The sequence below is a fragment of the Tripterygium wilfordii genome, chromosome 22 (assembly GCF_013401445.1).
Source record: "Tripterygium wilfordii isolate XIE 37 chromosome 22, ASM1340144v1, whole genome shotgun sequence".
In the NCBI taxonomy this organism is placed as follows: Eukaryota; Viridiplantae; Streptophyta; class Magnoliopsida; order Celastrales; family Celastraceae; genus Tripterygium; species Tripterygium wilfordii.
The window spans coordinates 9,822,978-9,847,502 of record NC_052253.1 but is presented as its reverse complement, the minus strand read 5'-3'; the positions used below and the strand labels follow the sequence as shown (position 1 = coordinate 9,847,502).

The 24,525-nt window shown below is 36.7% G+C and overlaps 2 protein-coding genes across 2 annotated transcripts; one reads left to right on the top strand and one right to left on the bottom strand.

Moving 5' to 3' along the window:
* Positions 1–15,845: 15,845 nt before the first annotated feature.
* LOC119990492 (protein DAMAGED DNA-BINDING 2) lies at positions 15,846–20,676 on the top strand. Its single transcript, XM_038836435.1, has 11 exons — positions 15,846–16,181; positions 16,285–16,375; positions 16,812–16,939; positions 17,642–17,764; positions 17,876–17,964; positions 18,071–18,191; positions 18,317–18,408; positions 18,728–18,857; positions 19,098–19,346; positions 19,431–19,627; positions 20,159–20,676. Exons 1-11 carry the CDS (start codon positions 15,942–15,944, stop codon positions 20,385–20,387), a joined length of 1,689 nt encoding a protein of 562 aa, XP_038692363.1. The 5' UTR covers positions 15,846–15,941; the 3' UTR covers positions 20,388–20,676.
* A 411-nt stretch (positions 20,677–21,087) lies between these two features.
* LOC119992251 (peptidyl-prolyl cis-trans isomerase CYP19-4-like) lies at positions 21,088–24,241 on the bottom strand. The gene is made up of 7 exons (XM_038838942.1): positions 24,082–24,241; positions 22,915–22,987; positions 22,647–22,694; positions 22,524–22,547; positions 21,953–22,135; positions 21,671–21,746; positions 21,088–21,437 (listed from the first exon to the last, which is right to left on the bottom strand). The coding sequence occupies exons 1-7, from the start codon at positions 24,145–24,147 to the stop codon at positions 21,299–21,301; spliced, it is 609 nt and encodes a 202-aa protein (XP_038694870.1). The 5' UTR covers positions 24,148–24,241; the 3' UTR covers positions 21,088–21,298.
* Between the last annotated feature and the right edge of the window lie 284 nt (positions 24,242–24,525).

The window sequence follows — 24,525 nt, the reverse complement described above, 5'->3', positions numbered from 1 at the left end:
TGGAACTTCAAACAGATAACATTTTATTAAAGACAGATAACATCTTAACAAGACAAATAATATTTAGTAAGACAGATAACATTATGACAGATATCAAATTACTTGAAACAGATAACATATCACCTGCAATATGCAGATCCCAAATCAGAACCAAAAAACCACGAAAATCACCACATAAATTATCGAAAATAATGATGTGATGACAGTTCGAAAGAAAATAACAAGATTTACAAGCCTCCAGGTGAGTATGAGTAGATCTAGTTCAAATACAATAAAAATCAAGATGAAAATTTGTTAAAAAATGTCATAGAACTCTCGAATAAGCCATGAGGGGTGGAGACGAAACTTCCGGTGGTGGAGATGAAGCTTCCGACGACTGGTTGAGATGAATCATGTTCAGTAGGAGCTCTTTCATGTTTGAGGATGAAGATGAGGGTATTTTAGACAATAAAATCATATATTTTAAATTTTTGTCCTTTATGGAATATTGTTTTAAACTTAATGGACCTTATGGAACAAAATTTATTGGAGTGTCCTTATTGGAACAAAACTTTTAATGGAGGGACTTACCTCTAATTTTTCCTAAAAAAAGAAAGGAGTGGATTTCTTATTTCCCTTGTTTGGATAACAATTATAAAGGAAAGCAAAGGAAATTAGTGTAGTTTATTAATTTACCCATGCTTTTTATATTACATCATTGTTATTATGCTCTCTTTTTCAATCTCCTCTACTTGTGAAAATTGATGTTATATGTTCTCATCCTATCTCAGTAGCCATATACAACATTCAAACGTATAGTAAATATAAAAAATTATACATTGTTCAACTTCACTTCAAAGTTCAAACCAAATCAATATTTGTCAAGAGCTAAAATAACTCAAAGCTGAAACACAAAATTATAATAGTTGCATTTGGCAGCAATCTTTTTAACTACAGTCTTTACATAGCACCAAAGACTTTCTCCATTAGCATTGATTTACTAGTATAGACATCATGAGCTCCGTACTCCCCTTAACATAAAAACAAACTAAATAAACTAGTCATATCCATTTCAAATCTAATAATACCACCAGTTTTTTATTTCAATGGATCAAGATATGTAAACGATCATCATGTAACAGTTACTAAATTGTTTGGTTTCCTTGCTAGGAAACAATATATCTAAATTAAGTAGCATAGACAAATGCTTATATGGCTTCAGCCTTTCTCAATAACAAATTCATAAAAGCCACACGTTCTTCGCTTTTGCAAAAAAGAAACCCAACATTTTTGTAAGATTTTCCAAAAAATAATTCAAAGCAATCAAATGCATTTCTCCATTAGTCTCTAATGAGACCTAGTCCTCATAAGTATCATCACTTGTATACTCACAATTTTTATTTGCCTTTGCCCATTCAAATTTAGCTTTCATGATTTCATTCCCCGCACGAATTGCCCCCACGAAATTTGCAACCATGTCGTGTATTATAGTTGAGTCTTCAATAGATGATGAATAGATGATGATGTCTTCTGCCTTTTGGAAGCTCTAGACTTGGATGCTTGGGAAGTTGCTTCACTTTGAAAGTCTTGCAAGATAGCACAATCATCCATCACCAAAATGTCAATTTCATCTATGGTGACATGCACATTCCTACCAGCTAACTCATTTTCTTTTTCTTTTTGTGAAGACCATTGACAAGATTTCTCTTTGGTTGTATTAAAACCCAAACCATCAGCTCTAGTTTTCCCAAAAAGAACCAAAAGTTTCTCATAATCCTATACGGGTGTGGTAATCCATTTCTCAGCCAAAGGCTTTGCCTACGTAACATAGTTAATCTATAAAACTATTTAATGTATCAAAAAAAATTAGATCAAATTAGAAAAAATAAACCTCAATCAATGCACTTTATACTTCAAATTCACCACTCCACATATTTGTCAATACATTCCGTGAAAAACCGTTCATCATTCCTTTGAAAACATCATAACAATGATTGAAATTATTCTTGATTGTTTTCAAACAATTCTTCACATTTTCGGTAGGACGTTCCTTCCTCCAACGAAATCTTGGTGCGTCTGTGCTAGAAACCATAACCCGGACTTACGTTCCATCAATTGCACCTACACAATCCTAGTATAGACAGGAGGAATGCAGAAAACTAGAAAGACCGAAAAGAAAGGATTTTACTTTTAATACGATAGTTTATTATTATCTTAAAGTATGGGTAAAATCTATTGTTATTGAGTATCTTCGAGGGACCTCCGATCCATTAGGTTATCTTAAAAATATATCCTCCATTGATAGTATGGCTCGTAAGACACAATGAATGTGACGAGATATAATATAAATTGAAAAACAAAAGAAAAATGGCACGGTTCTATTTTTGATATTGTTTGACAAAGTGTGCAAAAATATGGCAACTTGTTCCTCAATTGACGCTTTTCGGATGTCAGTGAGTCGATCGAATTCTCTAATAACATTACATAATGTCTAAAATGAATTAGGCTCTATGCGAATTATATTTTTTGAATCTTCGTTATTTTGAAGATCATGTAGCAGTTGTAAACGCACCATCTCCTTATCTTTATAATAATCATTTTGGATATTTAAGCGATGTACAATATTTTGATGCCTATGAATATACCACCAAAACATTATACGTACAACAAAGCCCATAATCATTCTCCTCCTATTCATCCATTACTCAATAACTTCATCCCACTCTTCATCAATATCCATCTAACATTAAAAGAGAATTATAAATTGTTGTGCTTGTGTGCACGAGAAAGGTACAAGGGAAAAACTTAAATTACCAAGTACTTTCGACATTCCTCATTCCTGGAAGCTGATTCTCTCTCTAATTCTTCCTTTGTGTGGAAAAGCATTTGTTCCGCTCGCTGGATCCTAAGGGATGGTCTCCAGTGGAGAATTGCTAAAGGCCACAATATTCGAATATGGGGGGATAGGTGGGCTGCGATGTCTTTAAGTTTTTCTGAAGATGCTAGTGAGAAGGGTTTCTCTAGGGATTCAAATGTAGCTTCTCTTATTGATCCTACTTCTAAATGGTGGAACCATTCTCTGATTAGAAGTATATTCACGGTAGAGGAAGCTAATGCTATTCTTGTTCTCCCAATTAGCCTTGGCATGGGTGTGGATAAGATGTTCTGGAATGGTACGGCGAATGGCCACTATTCTGTTAGGAGTGGGTATCATCGAGCTTTAGATCTCAGAGACAGGTTGGGTCCTAGTTCTTCTTCTGATAGCTCGGGGAGTGGCTTTTGGCCTGGTATTTGGGCCCTCCAGGTTCCTCCTTCAACCAAGTTATTTTTATGGCGTGCGGTCCATAATATTCTTCCTTCTTATGATAACTTGGCTAAACGGAAATTGCTTTTAGATGCCTCTTGTATGCTTTGTAAAAGTTCCCCTGAATCTCTAATGCATGCATTATTCTTGTGTCCTTATGCTTCGGAGGTTATTTGTCACAGTACTAACCAAATCCAGAAATTACCTTTGTTGGTTTCATCTTTTAAAGAGGCATGGACTCTCTTCTCTTGCCGTCTTGACAGTTCTAGCTTGGCCGCTTTTGCAGTGATGTTAAGAAAGATTTGGCACCGACGAAATACTCGAGTGTATGGGGGCACTCTGCCCTCTTCCAATGAAGTTTTTACTCTGGCCTCTGAGTCACTTCAGTCTATGTTACATGGCCTACAAGAGAAGAGGGGAGGGGTCATGTTTCCGGATGTTCCTTCTCTATTATCTTGGTGTCCTCCCCAAGCGGGTGTGGTGAAAATCAACTTTGATGCAGCTGTGTGTTCTGATCTTAATCGGTCCGGATTTGGCTGTATTATTCGGGATGATCAGGGTTTTCCTTTGGCAGCTTGCTCTGATGTGAGACCAATAGCTCTTAGTCCGTTAATGGCCGAGGCGCTTTCAGCCCTTCTTGCTTTACAATTTGCTAAGGATCTTGGGTTTCAGGCAATTCAATTAGAAGGAGATGCTTTAACAATTATAGATGCTCTTCATCCCCATACTCCGTTTGACAATTTATCGAATTGGGGTGTGATTGTTTTGGATATAATTAGGTTGCTGGGTTTCTTTTTTCAGTGGAAGGTTTCTCATGTTAAAAGAGACCTTAATGAGGCGGCTCATATTCTTGCACAAAAAGGCATTGTGGCCAACTCTTTTCTTTCTTGGATTGAGGAAGTCCCTTCCGAGGTGGAGGTAATTGTGGCAAGGGAAGGTTCTTCTGACGACAGAAGTGGTGTTTAGGGGCTGTAGTTCCAGGTTTGGGGACTCCTTGGACTGTTATTAGTAGTTTAGTCTTCTTTTTTTGGTAGCTGGGTCGCGTCCAAGGCTCTAGTTTTTGCCTTGCTTTAATTCTTCCTGCTCTGATTGTATTCTTTCTTTTTTAGTGTTTCGTCTGCCTATGGGTAGAGAAAGTGACCACTGGTAGTGGTTTGTATTGGTTTCTATCTAATACATCTGGGTCCATGATCCTCTTTCAAAAAAAAAGCAAACTTCTAGTTAACTATTAGTCAAAAGGATAATAAAACTCATGGAAAATATTATTCTTTTAAACACACATAATGTGATACCAACTAAAGTAACAGTCTATCATATATTTACAGGATTACATGGATTTCCCATACAATTGACTATTGACATAATGAATTCAAGTTGTAGTAGAGCAAATGACTAAAAAGAACAAATTAATGTTGACATTATATTAGTATTTTAACTACTTTAGTCTAGAGAACTATGATTAGTTGGTGGAAACCAAAAGGCTCAAGCAATTTTCAGAGTGAACTTATATCAATTAGAACACGTTTTTATTCCAAAACTCTCAAAATATTCACAAATGAAATTTCTATTCTGAATAGTTCATGCAGTCAACTAAAGCATAAACCAACGTTTACAGAGGATGCCTATAATATCATATACCACAGTACCATACAAATTGTTAGCACTTCCAAATAAATATAATCATAAATTCATAGAGAAGTTATTCCTAACAAAGATAATCGTAATTCATTAATTGGTAGTGCAATAAATAATCTAAATAAAGCACATAGAATGTGATGACAACATGGATGCAGTGAGGTGCTAGCATTTCCTTTACCATCATAATTTATAAGTTTCAACATATTCATTCGTTTTTCATAATTTAGAAGTTTCAATATATTCTTTCATTTTTCATAAGAAAACTTCACCAAAAAAGGAAATGCTAATAAAAATTCACAACCCCAGATCATTGTATCAGAACAACTAATGAAAATGCTACCATGACACCAAAACTTCACTAGCAATGCAAATCTCGATAACAGAAAGAAAAATCAAGCAAAGAAACAAACCAAACTCCAACGAAGATCACAAATCCTCATTCGTACGAAAGAGCAACTGGAAAATTAAACATAACATAAATCGAAACACAAAATCATACGAAGGAACAGTTGAAAAATCAATTTAACGTTTGAGTAGAAACTGAAATTAGAATCGAAAGTCGAAACTCACAAGAGTCTTATCACTATTACTCTGATTCCTTCAATTCGCAAAGAGAACACTACAATCAAGTGAAGAGAGAATCACCATGTCTCCAGAATCATGAAGAGAGAGATCTATGTTGAGCAAAGTGTTAAGAGTTAGTTTTGAATTGGTCTTTGCTTGTCCTAGTCTTTAGGTGGTTGTTGCTTTATTTTAGAAGTATGTTACTTGTGCTATTCTGTAGGAGGACGTGATATTTGTTGTGAGTAATTTGTTGAGTCAGTTTAATGTATTTTCCTATTTAAGTTGATAAATGAATATGTAATCTGCATTGGAGTTCAACAGTTTCACTGTCTGTCTGTTGCTCCATCTTGATAAAAATCCAGATAAAAATCTATCATTTGGTATCAGGGCCCCTTGGTCTCTGGGTAGGTGAAGTAGATAATGTTATATAGCTGAAGCTATTTATCTACTCCCTATTATTATTTAGGCAATAGTAGTCATTTCCTCTCAATAGCATTAGAGATTTTTGTGCAACCTTCTATTCCTAAGTTTGATGTGATAGGAATAGTATGCTAAAGGCCATTATTTTATGTAATATTCAAACTCGATTTATTTATTTGAATAAAATATATTTAGCATTTGAAATGAGAAAAGACATATTGGCATCGGTGTCTTTTATTCTGTATGGTATATGAATTGGTGTGTAGAGTCTAAGCTTGCACACGGAAGATCAATTCATAAGTTCCTATCGAATATAAGTAAGCGATCACAGCTAAGACGGAATTGGACAAACCGTCGGCTTGGCTGTGGTATAGTATTTCAGTATACCTATCTTGGTTACGGAAAGCGGCAAAGCTTGAACTTACTATACCAGTACACTTGGAGTGTATTGATCAGGACTACGTGTGAGTCAATTTTCCCAGTCTGACTATATGGAAAATTGTACACTCACACAGATGTTATAGAATTGTTCATATTCTTAATTTATTAAAGATTATTGGTACATGTGCATTGAATGTACGAGACCTTGATTTACTAAAGGGTGAGGTCTTTTTGTACAGGCCAACAAACACCAAGTGAGTTGGGCCACCGCATTAATTGTACGATGGAAAATAATCTGTTAATAAAATTCACGTCCAATTATGAATTGAAGATACCCTCTTGAGAATGCTTATAGGATTTGAGATTGTGTCAAAACCCTACAGGTGGATTTTAATTAATCCGACACATTCAAATAAGTTAAGCGGTGAGATTAAGGAAATATTTAAAGATGTCAATTAAATATTATATGTCAGTGGCATATTTAATTGACGGGTATCTGTAACTTAACGTGAGGAATTTATGAACAAGCATAACGAAAGGCTCAGATTTAATTTGAGATAAAACGGGGAGTGCAATTATAATATTTTAGTGGAATATATTATAATTTATGAATTATAATTATGTCCATGGGTTTGGGCTGATAATTAAATTCATAGGAAGCCCATGTTTTATTTTTCCTAGTTGGTCCCCACTGTAACCCTGAAGCCCAATACTAGAAGATACAGGAAAACCAAAACGGACCGGAATTAGGAGAGGGAGATGCTTAGGGGCCGGCCCACCTAGGGAGAAAACCCTAGGTGTGGCCAAACCCTATAAATACACACATAGTGTGTGTTTTGTTAAAAACAAGTTTTGAGACACCAGTTGGCCTCTCTACTCTCTAATCGTTTCCACTAGTTTTTGGTTTGTGTTCTTCAGGTTCTTGGAGAAAAGAGACCACCCTCTCAATCCAAGTTTGGGAATTTGTGCATACGGTGGAAGATCCGTAGGTTTGAGCTTAGTATCAAACTCGCTGACTCCATCCTTCGTTCCTGATTATTAGAGATCAAATCAGAGAGATCTCAAGCTATCGTTTATGTCTATGAGGTCTTTATACGCTTCCACTACGTTGCACGTTTCCAACAATTGGTATCGGAGCCGGTCATAGATACGTAATCGATGCTAAACAAAATCAAAAATTTGTCAAATTTAATTTGTTAGCATAATCTATGTTTTTTGGTGTTATTGCTTACTTGTTTTTGCAGGCTGAAACTCTGGCTATCATGGTCTAAGTTTTTTTTAATTCTGATTTTAGAATTGTTCACTCCGAATAAAGGAGTAGGAATTGTTGTAAATCGAATTTTAGATTGTGAACTCCGGTTTGAAGGAGGCTAGGATTTTTTTTTGTAAAAATAGATGAAGAAACGAAGAGACGAAGGGTACCGGCAGCCTTGCTGCAGCTGCCGGCTACTGCTGCCATCACAGGCAGCTGCTGCCAGCAGCAGCAAACTGCTGCCAGCGCAGGCAGCAGCTTTGGTTGCAGCCAGCAGCTGCTGTAGCGCGTCCAGCAGCCGGCGGTCACCACCAGAAGCTGCCGGACAGATGTGGGCAGCAGGGGGCAGATCGGGCAGCGGGTGCGGGGCAGTCCGGGCAGTAGTATTTCAAGCAGTTTCCAAACAGGGATTCCTGATCAAGTTGAGATTCGGCTTGATTGAAGACCATGATAGCTAGGACTCTTGATTGATTTGGTTTCCTATTTTAACTATGTCTCTTATTTTAATAGCATGTGTGATTGTAATTAAATGTCATGCTAGATTAGGATTCCTATTTATTTATGGATGTTATCTAAACATGGAAAATAAAATATTAATCACCAAAAAAATATAAAATATTAAGTGGGAGAAGGGTTACACATCACCCTACGGTCTCCATCATTGGTTCAAAGAAAAATATGTAATAATAAAATTCGGAAAGTTGAGATATTAAATGTGACTACGGTATTATTTTGGGAAAATCCGTTTTTAACTTAAGATTCTTTTCGGTACCAAAGTGTGTAATTCCGACCCATGCATTTAAGTATTCTAATTTAAGATTAACAATGCAATGTCTAGAAAGTTCTGTCAAGGATTGAGGTTACTTAATTGCGCGCCGTTTTTCGGAAAGCCCCCTCTTACCTGGGAACGACCTGGTTGCTAGATTTGTTAATCGTTAAATTGAAAACCTATGGTGCAGCAATAACGGTTTCACTTCATGGAGAAAATCCGTAACGAATCTCGGTTTTGGGCGGTGATACCAAAATTCATAAATTCCGGTCAATGCATTTTTTAAGATATCTCAATTCCAGGAGTTTTGGATTTACGAAAATATTTTTTAAGTTTGGATTATTGGTAAGAAAATATAATAGAGATGTAATTGAAAATATGTGTTGGCTTAGCCCTTCCTCCCTATTGGAAATTTTCGATTACAGATATCTCAGATTATTAGTTTTCTTGATAGTCATAATGAGTAGTCATTTATTATAAAATTATTTCCCCATCGGAATAAATTTTATAAAGATTGTGAGATTATGATCAAGTGATGGTTATACACTTAACTATAAATTATGGAAATATTTCCCATCGAAATCAATACCATTATTTATAGGACCAAAGCAAGTTAACTAATTAAATTTACATTTAACACGGCGTGTTGTCTAGACAATGAAATTTAATGTGAACTAAATTGCATGGAATTTATTCTCCCATCGAGATAGGAAATTTCATGCTAAAGTGTTTTGATTGTTAACGAATTATATGATTGATTATGGGTGCAATCTTAGATAATTCGAATCATGTATGCCATAAATTAATTTCTGAATATGTCATTTTTCAGTTTTTCAAAATGCCTTCATTCAACCCATTATCTGTTATACTGAAAGACCATAAATTGGATGGAACAAACTATGTCAACTGGAAAAGAAATTTGGATATTGTGCTCACCTTTAAAGAGTACAAATTTGTGTTGACTGAAGCATGCCCTGAATTGCCTGAGGAGGGTGCCATTGATGAGCAAATCAGTGCTCACAAGAAGTGGAAGAAGGCTGATGAAATAGCTAGATGCTACATGTTAGCATCAATGTTAGACGTGTTGCAAACACAATACCAGAATATGACAAGTGCCTATGACATCATTTATAGCCTAAAGGAGATGTTTGGTGATCAAGGCAGAGCCGCAAGGCAGACTGCCATGAAAACACTCCTAAACACTCAGATGAAGGAAGGAGCCAATGTAAGTGAGCACACTCTTAAGATGATGAGTCTTTTGAATGAGCTCGAAATACTTGGTGTTGATATTGATGGTGAAATTAGCCAGATTGATATCGTACTTCAATCTCTTCCTGATAGCTATGAGAATTTTTGGCTGAACTATAACATGAACAAAAGGCTTTATACCTTGCCGGAACTTCTCAATGAGCTTAAAGGAGCAGAAAAACTTCAACCTAAGCAAGCTAAGGTCAATCTGAATGAGAAAGGATCTTCTACTATACCGAAAGGTAAGAAGAAGAAAAAGACTCAAAAGAAGAATAAGTAAGTCAACTCTAAGGGTATTCAAGGTGGAGTGAAAAAGCCGAAAGGCAAGTGTTTTCACTGTGGCCAGAAGGGACATTGGAAAAAGCAATGTCAAACATGGCTAAGCAAGAATACTCAAGGTAACTTTCTTTTATTTGTTGTCGAAACACAATTAGCGGTTGTGTCTACTGGATCTTGGTGTGTAGACACTGGAGCCACTAATCATGTTTGCAATTCGTTGCAGGGGTTCCAAGAAACCAGGCGACCAAATAAGGAAGAGAGTTACGTGCTTTTGCAAGATGCGACAAAACTAAGAGTAGAAGCAGTAGGCTTTTTCATTTGAGTTTTAGTAGTGATAGGACTTTAATTTTGAACGATTGTCTTTATGTACCAGCTATGAGACGAAATTTATTTTCAGTTCCATCTTTAGCTTTGAATGGATATTGTTTTGAGTTTGATAACTCTATTGTTATCAGGTACAATAAACATTTTATCTGTTCTGGTACTTTGGTAGATAATCTTTACATTATAAGTCCAAATTCTGCTATATGTAATGAATTGAATAACTCAACAATTTTGCCATCTAAGAGAAATGAACCTTCGAAACCAAATCGAACTTATCTTTGGCATCTACGCTTAGGTAATATAAATCTAAACAGGATTACTAGACTGGTACGAGATGGACCTTTGAGTTCATTAGAAGTTGAGAAACTTCCAGTCTGTGAATCATGTTTGGAAGGTAAGATGACTAAGAGGCCATTTTCGGCCAAGGGGCATAGAGCCAAAGAATGTTTGGAGTTGGTACATTCTGATGTGTGTGGTCCAATGACTATCCAAGCGAGAGGAGGTTATGAGTACTTCGTCACTTTCATAGACGATTACTCAAGGTATGGATACATTTTTCTAATGCACCGTAAGTCTGAAACTTTTGAGATGTTCAAAAGCTATAAGGCAGTTACGGAGAAGCGTTTAGGAAAGAGTATCAAAACACTACGATCTGATTGCGGTGGCGAATACCTCTCGGGAGAGTTTATGAAATACTTAAACGCAGAGGGGATTTCATCCCAGTTGAATGCGCCAGGCACACCACAACAAAATGGTGTGGCAGAAAGGAGGAATAGGACTCTTATGGAAATGGTAAGATCGATGATGAGTTTTTCTGAGTTGCCTAATTTCTTCTGGGGCTATGCCCTGGAAACAGCTGCCTACATTCTGAACTTAGTTCCTTCTAAGTCAGTACCAACTACTCCTACTAAATTATGGACAGGGCGAAAGCCCAGCTTGGCCTATATACGGATATGGGGTAGTCCGGCCCATGTGCTGGTAGGGAACACTGGAAAGTTGGAATCAAGAACAGAAGTATGTTTTTTCGTTGGATGCCCTCGAGGTACCAAAGGTGGTTTGTTTTATAGTCCTAAGGATCAGAAGGTCATTATCAGCACCAATGCCCGATTCTTAGAAGAATACTATATGATGAATCACAAACCCAAAAGTAAGATTGTTCTCGAAGAATTAAGAAGGGAAACACAAGGAAACCAAACAACTCAAGAAACACCAGTTGAGGATAACGATCCAGTACCACATAACAGTGGAAGGATTGGGGAATCAACCAGATAAGCGTGAAGATCCTGATACAAATAGAACAGAATCATCACACCAAAATACTCCAAACGAACAAATAGAGCATCGTCGTAGTGGGAGGGTAACTAGATTACCTAGTCGGTATGCTCTATTGGGTGAAGTGTATGAAATGATCCCAACTGGACAAGATACTGATCCCAGTAACTACAAAGAAGCACTCCAAGATAAAGAGGCAATATCTTGGAAGGAAGCTATGAAATCTGAGATGGAGTCCATGTTCTCAAATCAAGTCTGGGAACTTGTAGAACCACCAAATGGTGTAAAACCCATTGGTTGCAAGTGGATCTACAAGAGAAAGAAGGGGGTGGATGGAAAGGTTGAAACCTTCAAATCTAGGCTTGTTGCGAAAGGGTACACTCAGAAAGAAGAGATCGATTATGAGGAAACCTCTTCGCCGGTAGCAATGCTTAAATCTATCCGGATACTTTTATCCATTGCAGCATATTGTGATATGGAAAATGGATGTCAAGACAGCTTTCCTAAATGGAAGTCTTGATGAAAGCATCTATATGGTACAACCAGATGGATTTGTAGAGAGAAACCAAGAGTACCTGTTGTGCAAGCTTAAGAGATCCATTTATGGACTCAAGCAGGCATCTAGGTCTTGGAATATAAGATTCGACCAGGCCATAAAATCCTATGGATTTGAGCAATGTCCTGATGAACCTTGTGTCTATCGGAGGAGCAATGGAAGTGTGGTGGTATTCTTAGTACTTTATGTAGATGATATATTACTCATCGGAAACGATGTAACTATATTATCTACTGTTAAAGTCTGGTTAAGTAGTCAATTCGAAATGAAAGATTTAGGAGAAGCCGACCACATTCTTGGGATCAAATTACTAAGAAATCGGAAACAAAGAATGTTGGGCTTATCTCAGGGAGTCTACATTGACACCATTCTGGCAAGATTCGGCATGAAAGATTCCAAGAAAGGATTTCTTCCTTACAGATATGGAGTCACTTTATCTCGAGATCAGTGTCCTAAGGATGCTGATGAGATAAAGAAAATGAGTCAAGTACCATATGCTTCGGCAGTGGGAAGCCTCATGTGTGCCATGATGTGTACTAGACCGGACATATGTTATATGGTTGGTCTAGTTAGCAGATATCAGTCTAATCCAGGTATGGAACATTGGATTGCTGTAAAGCACATACTCAAGTACCTAAGGAGATCGAGAGATTATGTGCTAGTTTACAAGTCTGATGAGCTTATACCCACTGGGTATACAGATTCAAATTTTCAGTCAGACAAAGATTCCAGGAAATCAACTTCAGGGTATGTTTTCACATTGGGAGGTGGAGCCATTAGTTGGAGAAGTGTCAAGCAATCTTGTATTGCTGACTCCACTATGAAGCTGAATATGTAGCAGCCTCTGAGGCAGCTAAAGAATCAGTGTGGCTCCGGAACTTTCCTATAGACTTGAATGTGGTGCCTACAGCTCTGTCGCCTATTACACTTTACTGTGATAATAGCGGAGCAGTTGTAAATTCAAAAGAACCAAGGGATCATTCAAAAGGAAAACATATTGAACGCAAGTATCACTTGATACGAGAGATCGTACGGATAGGTGACGTCGTCATGGCCTTGAGCAGAAGTGGGAGATTGATAGGAATAGTATGCTAAAGGCCATTATTTTATGTAATATTCAAACTCGATTTATTTATTTGAATAAAATATATTTAGCATTTGAAATGAGAAAAGACATATTGGCATCGGTGTCTTTTATTCTGTATGGTATATGAATTGGTGTGTAGAGTCTAAGCTTGCACACGGAAGATCAATTCATAAGTTCCTATTGAATATAAGTAAGCGATCACAGTTAAGACGGAATTGGACAAACCGTCGGCTTGGCTGTGGTATAGTATTTCAGTATACCTATCTTGGTTACGGAGAGCGGCAAAGCTTGAACTTACTATATCAGTACACTTGGAGTGTATTGATCAGGACTACGTGTGAGTCAATTTTCCCAGTCTGACTATATGGAAAATTGTACACTCACACAGATGTTATAGAATTGTTCATATTCTTAATTTATTAAAGATTATTGGTACATGTGCATTTAATGTACGGGACTTTGATTTACTAAAGGATGAGGTCTTTTTGTACAGGCCAACAAACACCAAGTGAGTTGGGCCACTGCATTAATTGTACGATGGAAAATAATATGTTAATAAAATTCACGTCCAATTATGGATTGATGATACCCTCTTGAGAATGCTTATAGGATTTGAGATTGTGTCAAAACCCTGTAGGTGGATTTTAATTAATCCGACACATTCAAATAAGTTAAGCGGTGAGATCAAGGAAATATTTAAAGATGTCAATTAAATATTATATGTCAGTGACATATTTAATTGACGGGTATCTGTAACTTAACGTGAGGAATTTATGAACAAGTATAACGAAAGGCTCAGATTTAATTTGAGATAAAACGGGGAGTGCAATTATAATATTTTAGTGGAATATATTATAATTTATGAATTATAATTATGTCCATGGGTTTGGGCTGATAATTAAATTCATAGGAAGCCCATGTTTTATTTTTCCTAGTTGGTCCCCACTGTAGCCCAGAAGCCCAATACTAGAAGATACAGGAAAACCAAAACGGACCGGAATTAGGAAAGGGAGAGGCTTAGGGGCCAGCCCACCTAGGGAGAAAACCCTAGGTGTGGCCAAACCCTATAAATACACACATAGTGTGTGTTTTATTAAAAACAAGTTTTTAGATACCAATTGGCCTCTCTACTCTCTAATCGTTTCCACTAGTTTTTGGTTTGTGTTCTTAAGGTTCTTGGAGAAAAGAGACCACCCTCTCAATCCAAGTTTGGGAATTGGTGCATACGGTGGAAGATCCGTAGGTTTGAGCTTAGTATCAAACTCGCTGACTCCATCCTTCGTTCCTGATTATTAGAGATCAAATCAGAGAGATCTCAAGCTATCGTTTATGTCTATGAGGTCCTTATACGCTTCCGCTGCGTTGCACGTTTCCAACATGATGGTCACTATGATCATTGGAGCTTGCTGATGGAGAATTTCTAGAGATCCAAAGAGTATTGGCATCTAATTGTAGCTGGTGTTCCTCAAATAGAATCAAGCACCATGACAGATGCGTAAAAATTGAAGTAAGAGGAGTTGCAACTAAAGGACTTGAAAGTGAATAACTACCTATTTTAGACAAATTGATAGAAGAATTCTGGAGACTATTCTCACCAAAGATACCTCAAAACAGATTTGGGATGCTTTGAAACATAAGTACAAAGGCACTGCTAAGGTGAAGAGAGCACAACTTCAAGCACTTCGTGTCCAATTGGAGACTCTACAGATGCAACCAACATAATCAATTGAAGAATATTTCTCCAGAACCATGTAAATTGTAGCGAAGATGAGATCGTGTGGAGAAAAGATGGTAGATATCACCATAATTGAGAAGGTTCTTCGATCTCTGATCTCTAAGTTTTGTGCCATTGAAGAATAAAAGGATCCCGATGACTTTTCTATTAAAGAACTGATGAGTTCGATGTAAGTCTATGAGCCACAAATTAACAAGCAGGTAGTTGTGGAACAAACATTGCATTAATAAGGGGACGGTAGATGAAGATGAGCGTATTTGGGGGAGCACAATAAAAAGCTAAGGGTAGATTGGGGAAAAATAATAAAATGATCCCTTTCATGACCATTTTGTTTTAAACATAATATGGTTCAAAAATTGTCTCAATATTGGAGCCAAGAAATGTCTCTTTGGTTGGCTCCTAGCATATATTGTTGCCAAAATTGCTTGTCAAACAGGCTTTAAGGCTCCGTCTGGTATATGTTGGTAGAAAATGATAACAAATATGGTGTCTGAAATTTTAGTAGTATTTGATTGTATTTTTATTGATAACATATATATTGTTAGAATTGTTGTGAAAAATTACGTCCTAGAGTATTATGCATTTAAATTGTAACAAATTAAAATAAGTAATAAACAAACAATTCATAAAATTATTAAAAATTAAAATAAATGTATTATCGGCATAATTAAAGTGGGCTGCAAATAATTTTAAATAATATTTATTAAAAGAATAATTAAGTAATTAAATTATTAACTAAACCAAGGAGGACGGGCGATTCAGGGGAAAAATAAATTAAAAAATGGCGCCGTTTCAGAGACAATGTTTCGCCTGTTGAAACGAAGACACGCGTGAGATGTCCATCGGTCAACAATATGCCACGTCTTCTCCCGCCATAAGTAGCCTCGAAATGCCCTAAATGCCCTTAAGTTAATTTCGTAACGCCGAAACCAAGAGGCAACTAAATTAGTGGTCGAGGACCGTATAGTAATTCGATTCCGTACAGGTCAAATCGGTTTGTTGTTCCTCTTTTGCCCTAATAAATTTTCAGTTCCTATAAGTCTCTGTGACTGTTCCCCTCCTGTACTCTTTGCCTTCCGTTCTCTGCTCCGATCGGTTTACGTATCTTGTTCGGTGTAGTGAGACGATAGGAAATGGCGCCACAGACGAGGAGACTGGCGTTTCCTAAAGTGTTAATTGAGATGAACTCGGACTCTGAGCAGAGCTCATCGGAAGAAGAGGAGGAGGAGGAGGAGGAGGAGGAGGAGGTAGAGGCGAAGGAAGAGGAAACTGTTGTGCTGAGTGAAAATGGAGAGGAAAAGGAAGAGGAAGATGTGGACGTGAAGAAGAAAGGGAAAGCACTTATCACTATTAGCCTCAAGAAAGTTTGTAAAGTAAGCACTCGTATAAGGTGTTTCTCATTTGAATTTCTGTATTAAAGTTATTAGTTCTTTTCATTCAGCTGCCTTATTCTTATTTTGTTTTGTTTTGTTTTAGGTTTGTAAGAAGGCAGGACATGAAGCGGGGTTCAAGGGTGCTACATATATAGATTGCCCTATGAAACCCTGCTTTCTTTGCAAAATGCCTGGTAATTGATACCATTCAAATAGTCTTCTGATGCTTGTTATTAGTGATCGTTCGTGTGTGTTATGTAGTTGAAATTTTCCTTGTAAATAGTTTGTTCCACGGTCGTAGATGTGGATACTTGATATTATGATCTTGATAAATGGCCAGCCTCATTTCTGTTGTAAACTAGTAATACTTAAGTTTTGATTTTACTTATTATATTTCTGTGGAGTGACCTATGATTGTGTGATAGGCATTTGAGCGTTCATGTGATCATGTGGTAATGATTTAAATTATGATATTTAGACTCACTTGGCCTGGTTGAAGCTAGGAATTCAATTTGCACACATTTATGTTGATTTTGATATTTGCATAAACTCTTATCATTTTTGAGTAGTGACTTTTTATGTATGATATAGTTATTTATCTGTTTTGGTGGTGGGCTTTGTGAATTTAAGGTCATACTACAATGAGTTGTCCACATAGAGTGGCCACAGAACATGGGGTTATCCCAGCACCCCATCGAAATACCTTTAGTTCCTTGGAATATGTTTTTGAGCGCCAGCTGAGACCAAGAATCACGCCAGTAAGTTTTTTATTAACCATTTTTTCATTTTTTTCCCCCTTCTTGCTGCTGGTTGACAAGTGTGTGCATTTGTGCATATATGGGTATTTCACGTTTCCTCTATGTTTTTCTGGTTATCAATCTATCATTCAATTGAGATTTTATGTAAATGTTTGTTATTCTATGGATCACTTCTCTGAATATTATTGAAACCAATGCAATTTTAGTTTTAATCGCCATATGGCTGTCTCGAGGTGAACTATCTAGGTTTAATTTGATCGATTATATTGCTCACATGTTCAATTCAACTATAGATGTAGGTAATGTTTTTAGTTCTTGAGAACGTGGAACCTATCCAAGGTTGCAAAGGAGGCTTTTTATAGTTTCTGGTTTTGTATCTGAGTTCTCCCTTTCTGAAATATCTATGTTTTGAATAGTACCTGGCCATTTGCTGGTTTTGTTACTGATTGTGCAATCTTTGATAGACAATGCTGCTGCTATTCATATAATCATATGTTGAACAATATCGACTTCTAAGAGTTTGTGTCCTTCATTGGTTTGATGAAGCCCTGAATGCAAGCTCATTATGTATCTTTGGATGTTTTTCCCTTTTCTCTCCTGTCCTTTATTTTTTTTAATCTTGAGATATTAGTAGAAGTCCACATTTTAGGCTATTTGATTTTGTTTGGCTTGATGTTATTTGCTCTGTTTTATGTACATTAGGTCAAGCCAGCATATATAATCCCAGACCAAGTGAATTGTGCGGTTATCAGATACCATAGTAGGCGGGTGACATGTCTGGAGTTCCATCCAACAAAAAACAACATTCTTTTATCTGGGGATAAGGTCAGTTTTATCAATGCAACATGCTATGTGGCTTCAAGTTTAGCTGAGGGCATCCTTATCTTAAGATAATTGACGCCATCGCTTTTTCTTTTTACTTCGTCACTGTAAAAGAAAGGACAATTTGGTGTGTGGGATTTTGATAAAGTGTCTGAGAAGATAGTTTATGGGAACATACACTCGTGTATACTTAACAATATGCGGTAAGTTATCTAGCTCTGTAAAAGTTATAAGTTATGTTTACTGTTTATATGTATCCTGTGTGTCGGTTTTCCTATGTCATTAAGCACATGATGTTTCAACTCACAGATTTAACCCCACAAACGATGGTATGGTGTATGGTGCATCTTCTGATGGAACTGTCAGTTGCACAGATTTGGAGACTGGAATTGCATTATCTCTTATGAACCTTAACCCTGATGGATGGCAGGTAGATAAGATGTGTAATTGTCTTCTGGAGGTCATATTTATTGTTTGCATCATGTCCTTTATCCTACATATGCCTGGAGCTTCTCCGCTCCATCTTTTGTTCAGACTCTTGTAATCTAAATGTAGGGCCCAAACAGTTGGAGAATGCTTTATGGAATGGATATCAACTCAGAGAGAGGTGTTGTACTTGTTGCTGATAATTTTGGTTTTCTCCATGTGTAAGTAATTCTCCCTGTTTGTAGTGAGTGTTTGGACTTTGGAGTAATTTACTCAAAACTTAACAAGAAAAGAGGTGCCAAAATGCAAAGGGATGCTTTAAAGTGTATCAGTTTGTAGGGCACTTTAATTATGCGTCTAGTGCTTTGTTCTACAAATTAATGTAATCCTTTCGTACTGCACTTCAAGAAATTGTCCCTTACCATAGCCAACCTTATGCAGTAGTTTGTTGGAAGACTTGAAGCATGTTGCTATATGTTACATTTTTGTTGAAATATCGAGTTGAAGAATTAGGATTTAATATGGTGTATATTATATTAGGGTGGATGCTCGCTCCAACAGCAAAACGAGGGAGGCAATTTTGATCCATAAGAAAGGTAGTAAGGTTGTAGGACTCCATTGCAATCCTGTTCAGCCTGAGCTTCTTATGAGTTGTGGAAATGATCATTTTGTAAGTTTCGTAGTTTCTTTGTTTTCTTCATTTGCTTAATTCTATTATTGCATGTTTAAATTGAGTTGTTTATTTGAAGTTTTTTTGATGATGAAAATTTTTCAAAGTTGTCTAGGAGATGTAAATGCAGTGGTTTTTGTTTCTGCTTGTGTTTGGTACTATGGCTCACACTTCTCTTTCTTTTCGTCTTCTGACTTTTATGCTAGTTCTCATTCCAGAAGATGCTTTCTTCTTTCTTAGGCTCGTCTATGGGATATGCGTCGATTAGAATCTGGATGTGCCCTCTACAGCCTTGCACATACACGTGTTGTCAACTCTGCCTTTTTTTCTCCTTTATCTGGCAGCAAAATTCTTACCACTGCTCAGGACAATCGACTGCGTGTATGGGATTCAATATTCGGTAACTTGGAATCCCCAAGCCGAGAAATTGTGCATAGTCATGATTTTAACCGACATTTAACTCCTTTTCGAGCTGAATGGGATCCAAAGGTGATTCCTTTTCACCATTAAAAAATGCATGTGTTCCATGAAACAATACTTTCTTTATAAATGCGAAGATGTTTTCTGGTGTAGGACCCCTCAGAGTCCCTTGCAGTCATTGGCCGCTACATAAGTGAAAATTATAATGGAACCGCCTTGCATCCGATTGATTTTATTGATCTTAGCACTGGGCAATTAGTTGCTGAGGTCATGGATCCAAACATCACCACTATTAGTCCTGTCAACAAATTGCATCCAAGAGATGATGTTTTGGCTTCCGGTAGTTCAAGGTTGGATACTTTTGTTTTAATCACCAATTATACTTTCTTGCTAGTATGTTCTGCTATCAATGACTTGAAGGAAATGAAATTTCCAGATACATAATCAACCCATTATTTTTTAACAGCTAGTTTGTTTTGTTTCAGCATATTTATGATAATGATAGATATTGTAATGTAAGCTCCATGATATTCTTTTAGAGCTTTGTAGGCTGCTCATGATGATGTATTTTTGTACCATGCAATGTGGGCTTCTTAAAACTTATGTGAGACCTTATATCCATTTTGTATTATTAGCTATTTGTTAGGAGGATAGATAAAATATTTGGTTGGTAATCTGCTATGGTCTGAGATTTTTCAGAAGTTAGCTTTTTGTCTGATCTGATTTGCAATATCTACTGACTACTGTTGCTGAAACATCAATTTGTTATATAAGTTATTGAAAGTAAATATTGGAGATATTGGAGAAGTATTATATGCGTCTGTTAGTGTATGAAATGGAATCTTTTACCATTTTAATTGCCTTCGCATTTACAATTGCAGGTCACTTTTCATATGGAAGCCAAAGGAGAAATCTGAAATTGTGGAACAGAAAGATGAAAGAAAGATTGTGTACTGTGGTAAAACAGAGAAGAAGCGCAACCGGAAGTTTGGGGGTGACAGTGATGACAATTCTGATGATGATATTTGCAGCACAAAGGGCAAAAAGTCAAGGTTCAAAATGTCTGATATGAAATCAGGTCGCCTTACCTCTAAAGCTAAGCCAAGATAGATAATAAATAGTAACCTAAAAAGCGGGAACTCTCTACCCGCTACATTGCAGGAAAATTTTTGTGCAAACCTTTACAGATTGCTGATTTTGGCTCCTTTCCTCCGGGGAGAACTTTTCTTTGTTTGCAGAATGTTTAGCTATTTAGATCAACACATCACTGCCTTTTGTTTCCTTAATTGTCTGTATGCGAGAAAGGAAGTATTTTGCTCTCGGGGTTTGGTTGTGAACATACAAGTAGGGTTGTATATAATATTTAGTTGAATTTATTTTGCCCAACGTTAATAACTCACTCTTTCTGCAAACCCTCAACATTATTCAGTGGTACGTAATTGTTACATCTTACCAGTTGTCTTTATTTTGTACCTAAAACTCCGTACTCTGAATAAGTATATGTTTGATGGTCTGTTAAATTTACTTTTCCTGAAAGTAAATGAAATTCAGATTGGCAAATGGGTTGATTTGCATGCCATTTCAAGATTGTTCCTCGTATGGATAGTCAGCTACAACCTTGTTCATCTTGTCTCTCCATTACAGTTGGATACTCTTCAAGTTTTACCCTTTGTATATTCACTTTTGAGATACGTGGTTACTGAATTCAATTAGATGGTCTCTGAAGACCATTGTTTGAAACCTCTTTCAAGTTGGCTTCGTAGGATTATGAAGTTTTATAGGCATGAAGGTTTAATTAATAGTTAATAGATACACAATTAAGAAACTCATTGAAATTGATTTCTTGAGAGGGACTAATCCCACATTGGAAGCAAACAGAAACGAGGTATGAAAAGTTAGCACTGTTCGAACTACTTGCATGGTAAAGGAGCGAAAAAAAAGAAGCATTATGACATGTCTCAATGGTAACACAGAGAGAGAGAGAGATTAACTGATAAACTTTGTAGTGATAGGTAAGGGAATTATAGGGGAAGTTCGCCACTATCAGCAATCACGACTTTACTCTTGGGTTGGCCATTCTGTTTTCCTTCAGCTTCAATCTTGTAAACCACGTCCATTCCAGATAATACCTTTCCGAACACAACATGTTTGCCATCCAACCTGTAAAACATACAAGATTTGGCCACCAAATTAAGGTCTGATATTGCTTTCTGCACCCACAGAGGATTTCAATATAAACTCACTCAACAGGTTCAGCAGGGTGGATAAAATGCCGACTAGCCTACACCAGTATGTCCTTAAAAAATCATCTTCGAAAATCCAGGATATGATGATGTACGTCAGAGGGAGCTAATACTATTAAAAATGAGGTACAAAAGAACCTTTTCACTTACCAACTAGTGGTCACAGTTGTGATGAAGAATTGTGAACCATTGGTATCACGACCAGCGTTTGCCATTGACAGAAGCCCTATTAAACAAAGAACAAGGAGGTCGTTTATTCATTGTAGTTTGACACTCTTGAATAATTTCTTCTCTTGAAAGTAAATAAGCTAAGCATTGAGGGGGAAAAGAATTGAACATAAGCCATCAAGCCACTTAATTCGGATGGAAATTGCTGAATTAATTCCAGGGCAATAAGTTAGCTAGTAAGCTAGTTAATTGCAAAAATCATACCTGGTCCAGTATGCTTCAGGTTGAAATTCTCATCAGCAAACTTCTCACCATATATTGATTCTCCACCTCTTCCATCGCCAAGAGTGAAATCACCTCCTTGGATCATAAAGCTGGGAATAATTCTATGGAATGCACTCCCCTTGAAATGAAGAGGCTTTCCACTCGTCCCAGTACCTTTCTCTCCTGAAATGATAAGGGATAATATAAAACAACAACATTTACTGTCTTTTTTTAAGAGCAAAAGAATACAAAATTTACAAGATAATTTCATACAATCAAATTGCAACTCCACCCTAAACCAAACAAATTAGTTATATAGTATTTTCTATTTCATCCCATTCTTGAAGGCAAAGGATTTGCACAGACATTTTGATAGTTGTCTTCTTCTTTCAATCAGTTACATGTATAGACAAAGATGCTGAACCAAAAAAAGATGTGATACCATAAATTCTACTTGCATCTAAAAGGGGAAAAGGTGTTGCTAGTTGATGTGGAGCATCAACATGCAGATGGAAAGAATGAAATCAAAAGAGAAATAAACTTGCAAAAGATATTAAAATGGTAAGTTTACCTGTGCACAATGCCCTGAAATTTTCTGCAAACAGGAAGATCAAGATATTAATAACATCATAAATTAACCTTGCATTATTAAATGTGATAACTAAGTATATTGAATGTGGTATGGCTACTGTACCTGCAGTTTTAGGAACAGCCTTTCCGAAAAGACCAATGACAACGCGCCCTGAGAACCAACAAATGATGATTGTTTAGGCGTTAAGCATGAGGGAATAAATATAAAAGTAAGAAACATAGGTGGATGTCCCTATTTCTTCCGTGCGTATTGTATTGTTTACCAGCTACCTATATCTCGATTTCATAAGCTCAAAATGTCTAGGACTAAACTTCCCAATAAACAAAAGGAAAATTTTGACATTTATTTTGAGTTAAAGTGTAAAACATACCTGCAGGTTTCCCAGCAATCTCAACATCAAAGTAAACTTTATGCGTAATCTCTTTCAAATCATCCTTCTTTGCCTGTGATGTAACTCTTTGCAAATCAACATCAGAAATCAACGGAATTACTTGTACAAATATTGATCAGCAGGACGTACCTAACCAAATTAGATTTAGATTCCGATTCCGATTATTAATTAACTAACGACTTTTTCGACATCATTTTCTCCCAAGTCCAAACTAAAATCAGTAATACCGTCACCCCTCCCAGAATTCGCACAAAATTGATTAAAGTTGAAGAGAACACACAATTTACCAAAAGGAAGAAACAGATTAAGCTCTTCAGTAAGAATTACATAATGTGTTTTTTGCTATTCCAAACTAAAATCAGTATCAAATTTGCCCCCTTCCCATCTACATTTCAATCTGAATTTATTGAAGTGTCTCTCCAGTCCATATAAAAATCAGTATAAAATGTCAACCCCCAATGCCCACTGTGAACCTCATACAAAATGGGGCTATCAGAAGTTTAAAATCACACACATGCAATTCGCTTAAAAAATGAAAAAAAAATCAGTATCAAACTCCAGTAGCCCCCCACCAGAAACTCATACAAATATTAAGTTCCTAAAGTAAAAGAGTGGCAAGAATCCCTTACTATTTCTCTTTTTCAATCTGAATCAACTTGCGTCTCTCTAATCCAACTAAAATCAGTATCAACATCAAAAACTGCAGAAAACTCATCCAATGATAACAAAAAGGAAACGTACGTTAAACACGCACGCATCACCAAGCAACAAAGTACCTAACTATTTCTCTTTCAATCACGATTAAATTATGCGTAGAACACACAAATAAACACACGTTGGCGATGAATGGAAAAAAAAAAAAAAAACACTTAAGTATTTTCCGTTTCGATCGGAATTAACCTTTGCGTTTCCCTAAGTCAATCTAAAATCAGAATCAACTTTGACTGCACCTTGCAAACTCAAACATGGTCAATCACTCGAAGATTCAAACTAGAAACAGTATGGGTGTCCAATTGAGAATAAACGCTACGACTGTCATTTCTGCTACAGATCCACAGAAAAGCTCTCTATTCGGAACGAATTAAGAACTTGGATCCAATGATGGAGCAAGTCTAGATGACCGATAGAACTAACCGTAGACAGTACCTGAATGAGACTGACGGTTCCAAACAGGACCAGAGTCCATAGTGCAGCCGCGAACGATCTAGCCATATCTTTCTCGTGTAAGTCTCTCAGTCTCGGCTTCGGCCAGAGTGTTCTATCTTCGATGAAAATGGATCCGACTTTTTGCACCCAGACTCAGTCTGGCATTAAAATAACATTATTAAAAATAGGAAAAATTACTACTTTGTAAAACGTATGGATTGAGTTCTCTTATTTTTTTTGATCATTTAAGCCCCTCTACTTTGAAGAATGGATTAAACAAATCCCTCATGCTTACTTCCGTTCATTATAACAGTGCTGAGTTGGCCGTTAAATATGTGACATGCAATTTTTTTTTTTATTATTACTGATGTGGACGACACATGACATTGACCATTAAAATTATGACACGTGGCATGAATCACTAAAATTATCTTGAAAACTAGA

Coding starts and splice junctions, on each gene's coding strand:
- LOC119990492 (XM_038836435.1), top strand. CDS start 15,942: ATGGCGCCACAGACGAGGAGACTGGCGTTTCCTAAAGTGTTAATTGAG. Junction 16,940..17,641: donor TGAGACCAAGAATCACGCCA/GTAAGTTTTTTA, acceptor TATGTACATTAG/GTCAAGCCAGCATATATAAT. Junction 18,192..18,316: donor TTAACCCTGATGGATGGCAG/GTAGATAAGATG, acceptor ATCTAAATGTAG/GGCCCAAACAGTTGGAGAAT.
- LOC119992251 (XM_038838942.1), bottom strand. CDS start 24,147: ATGGCTAGATCGTTCGCGGCTGCACTATGGACTCTGGTCCTGTTTGGA. Junction 22,695..22,914: donor GATTGCTGGGAAACCTGCAG/GTATGTTTTACA, acceptor GTTGGTTCTCAG/GGCGCGTTGTCATTGGTCTT. Junction 21,747..21,952: donor CCTGAAGCATACTGGACCAG/GTATGATTTTTG, acceptor TTTGTTTAATAG/GGCTTCTGTCAATGGCAAAC.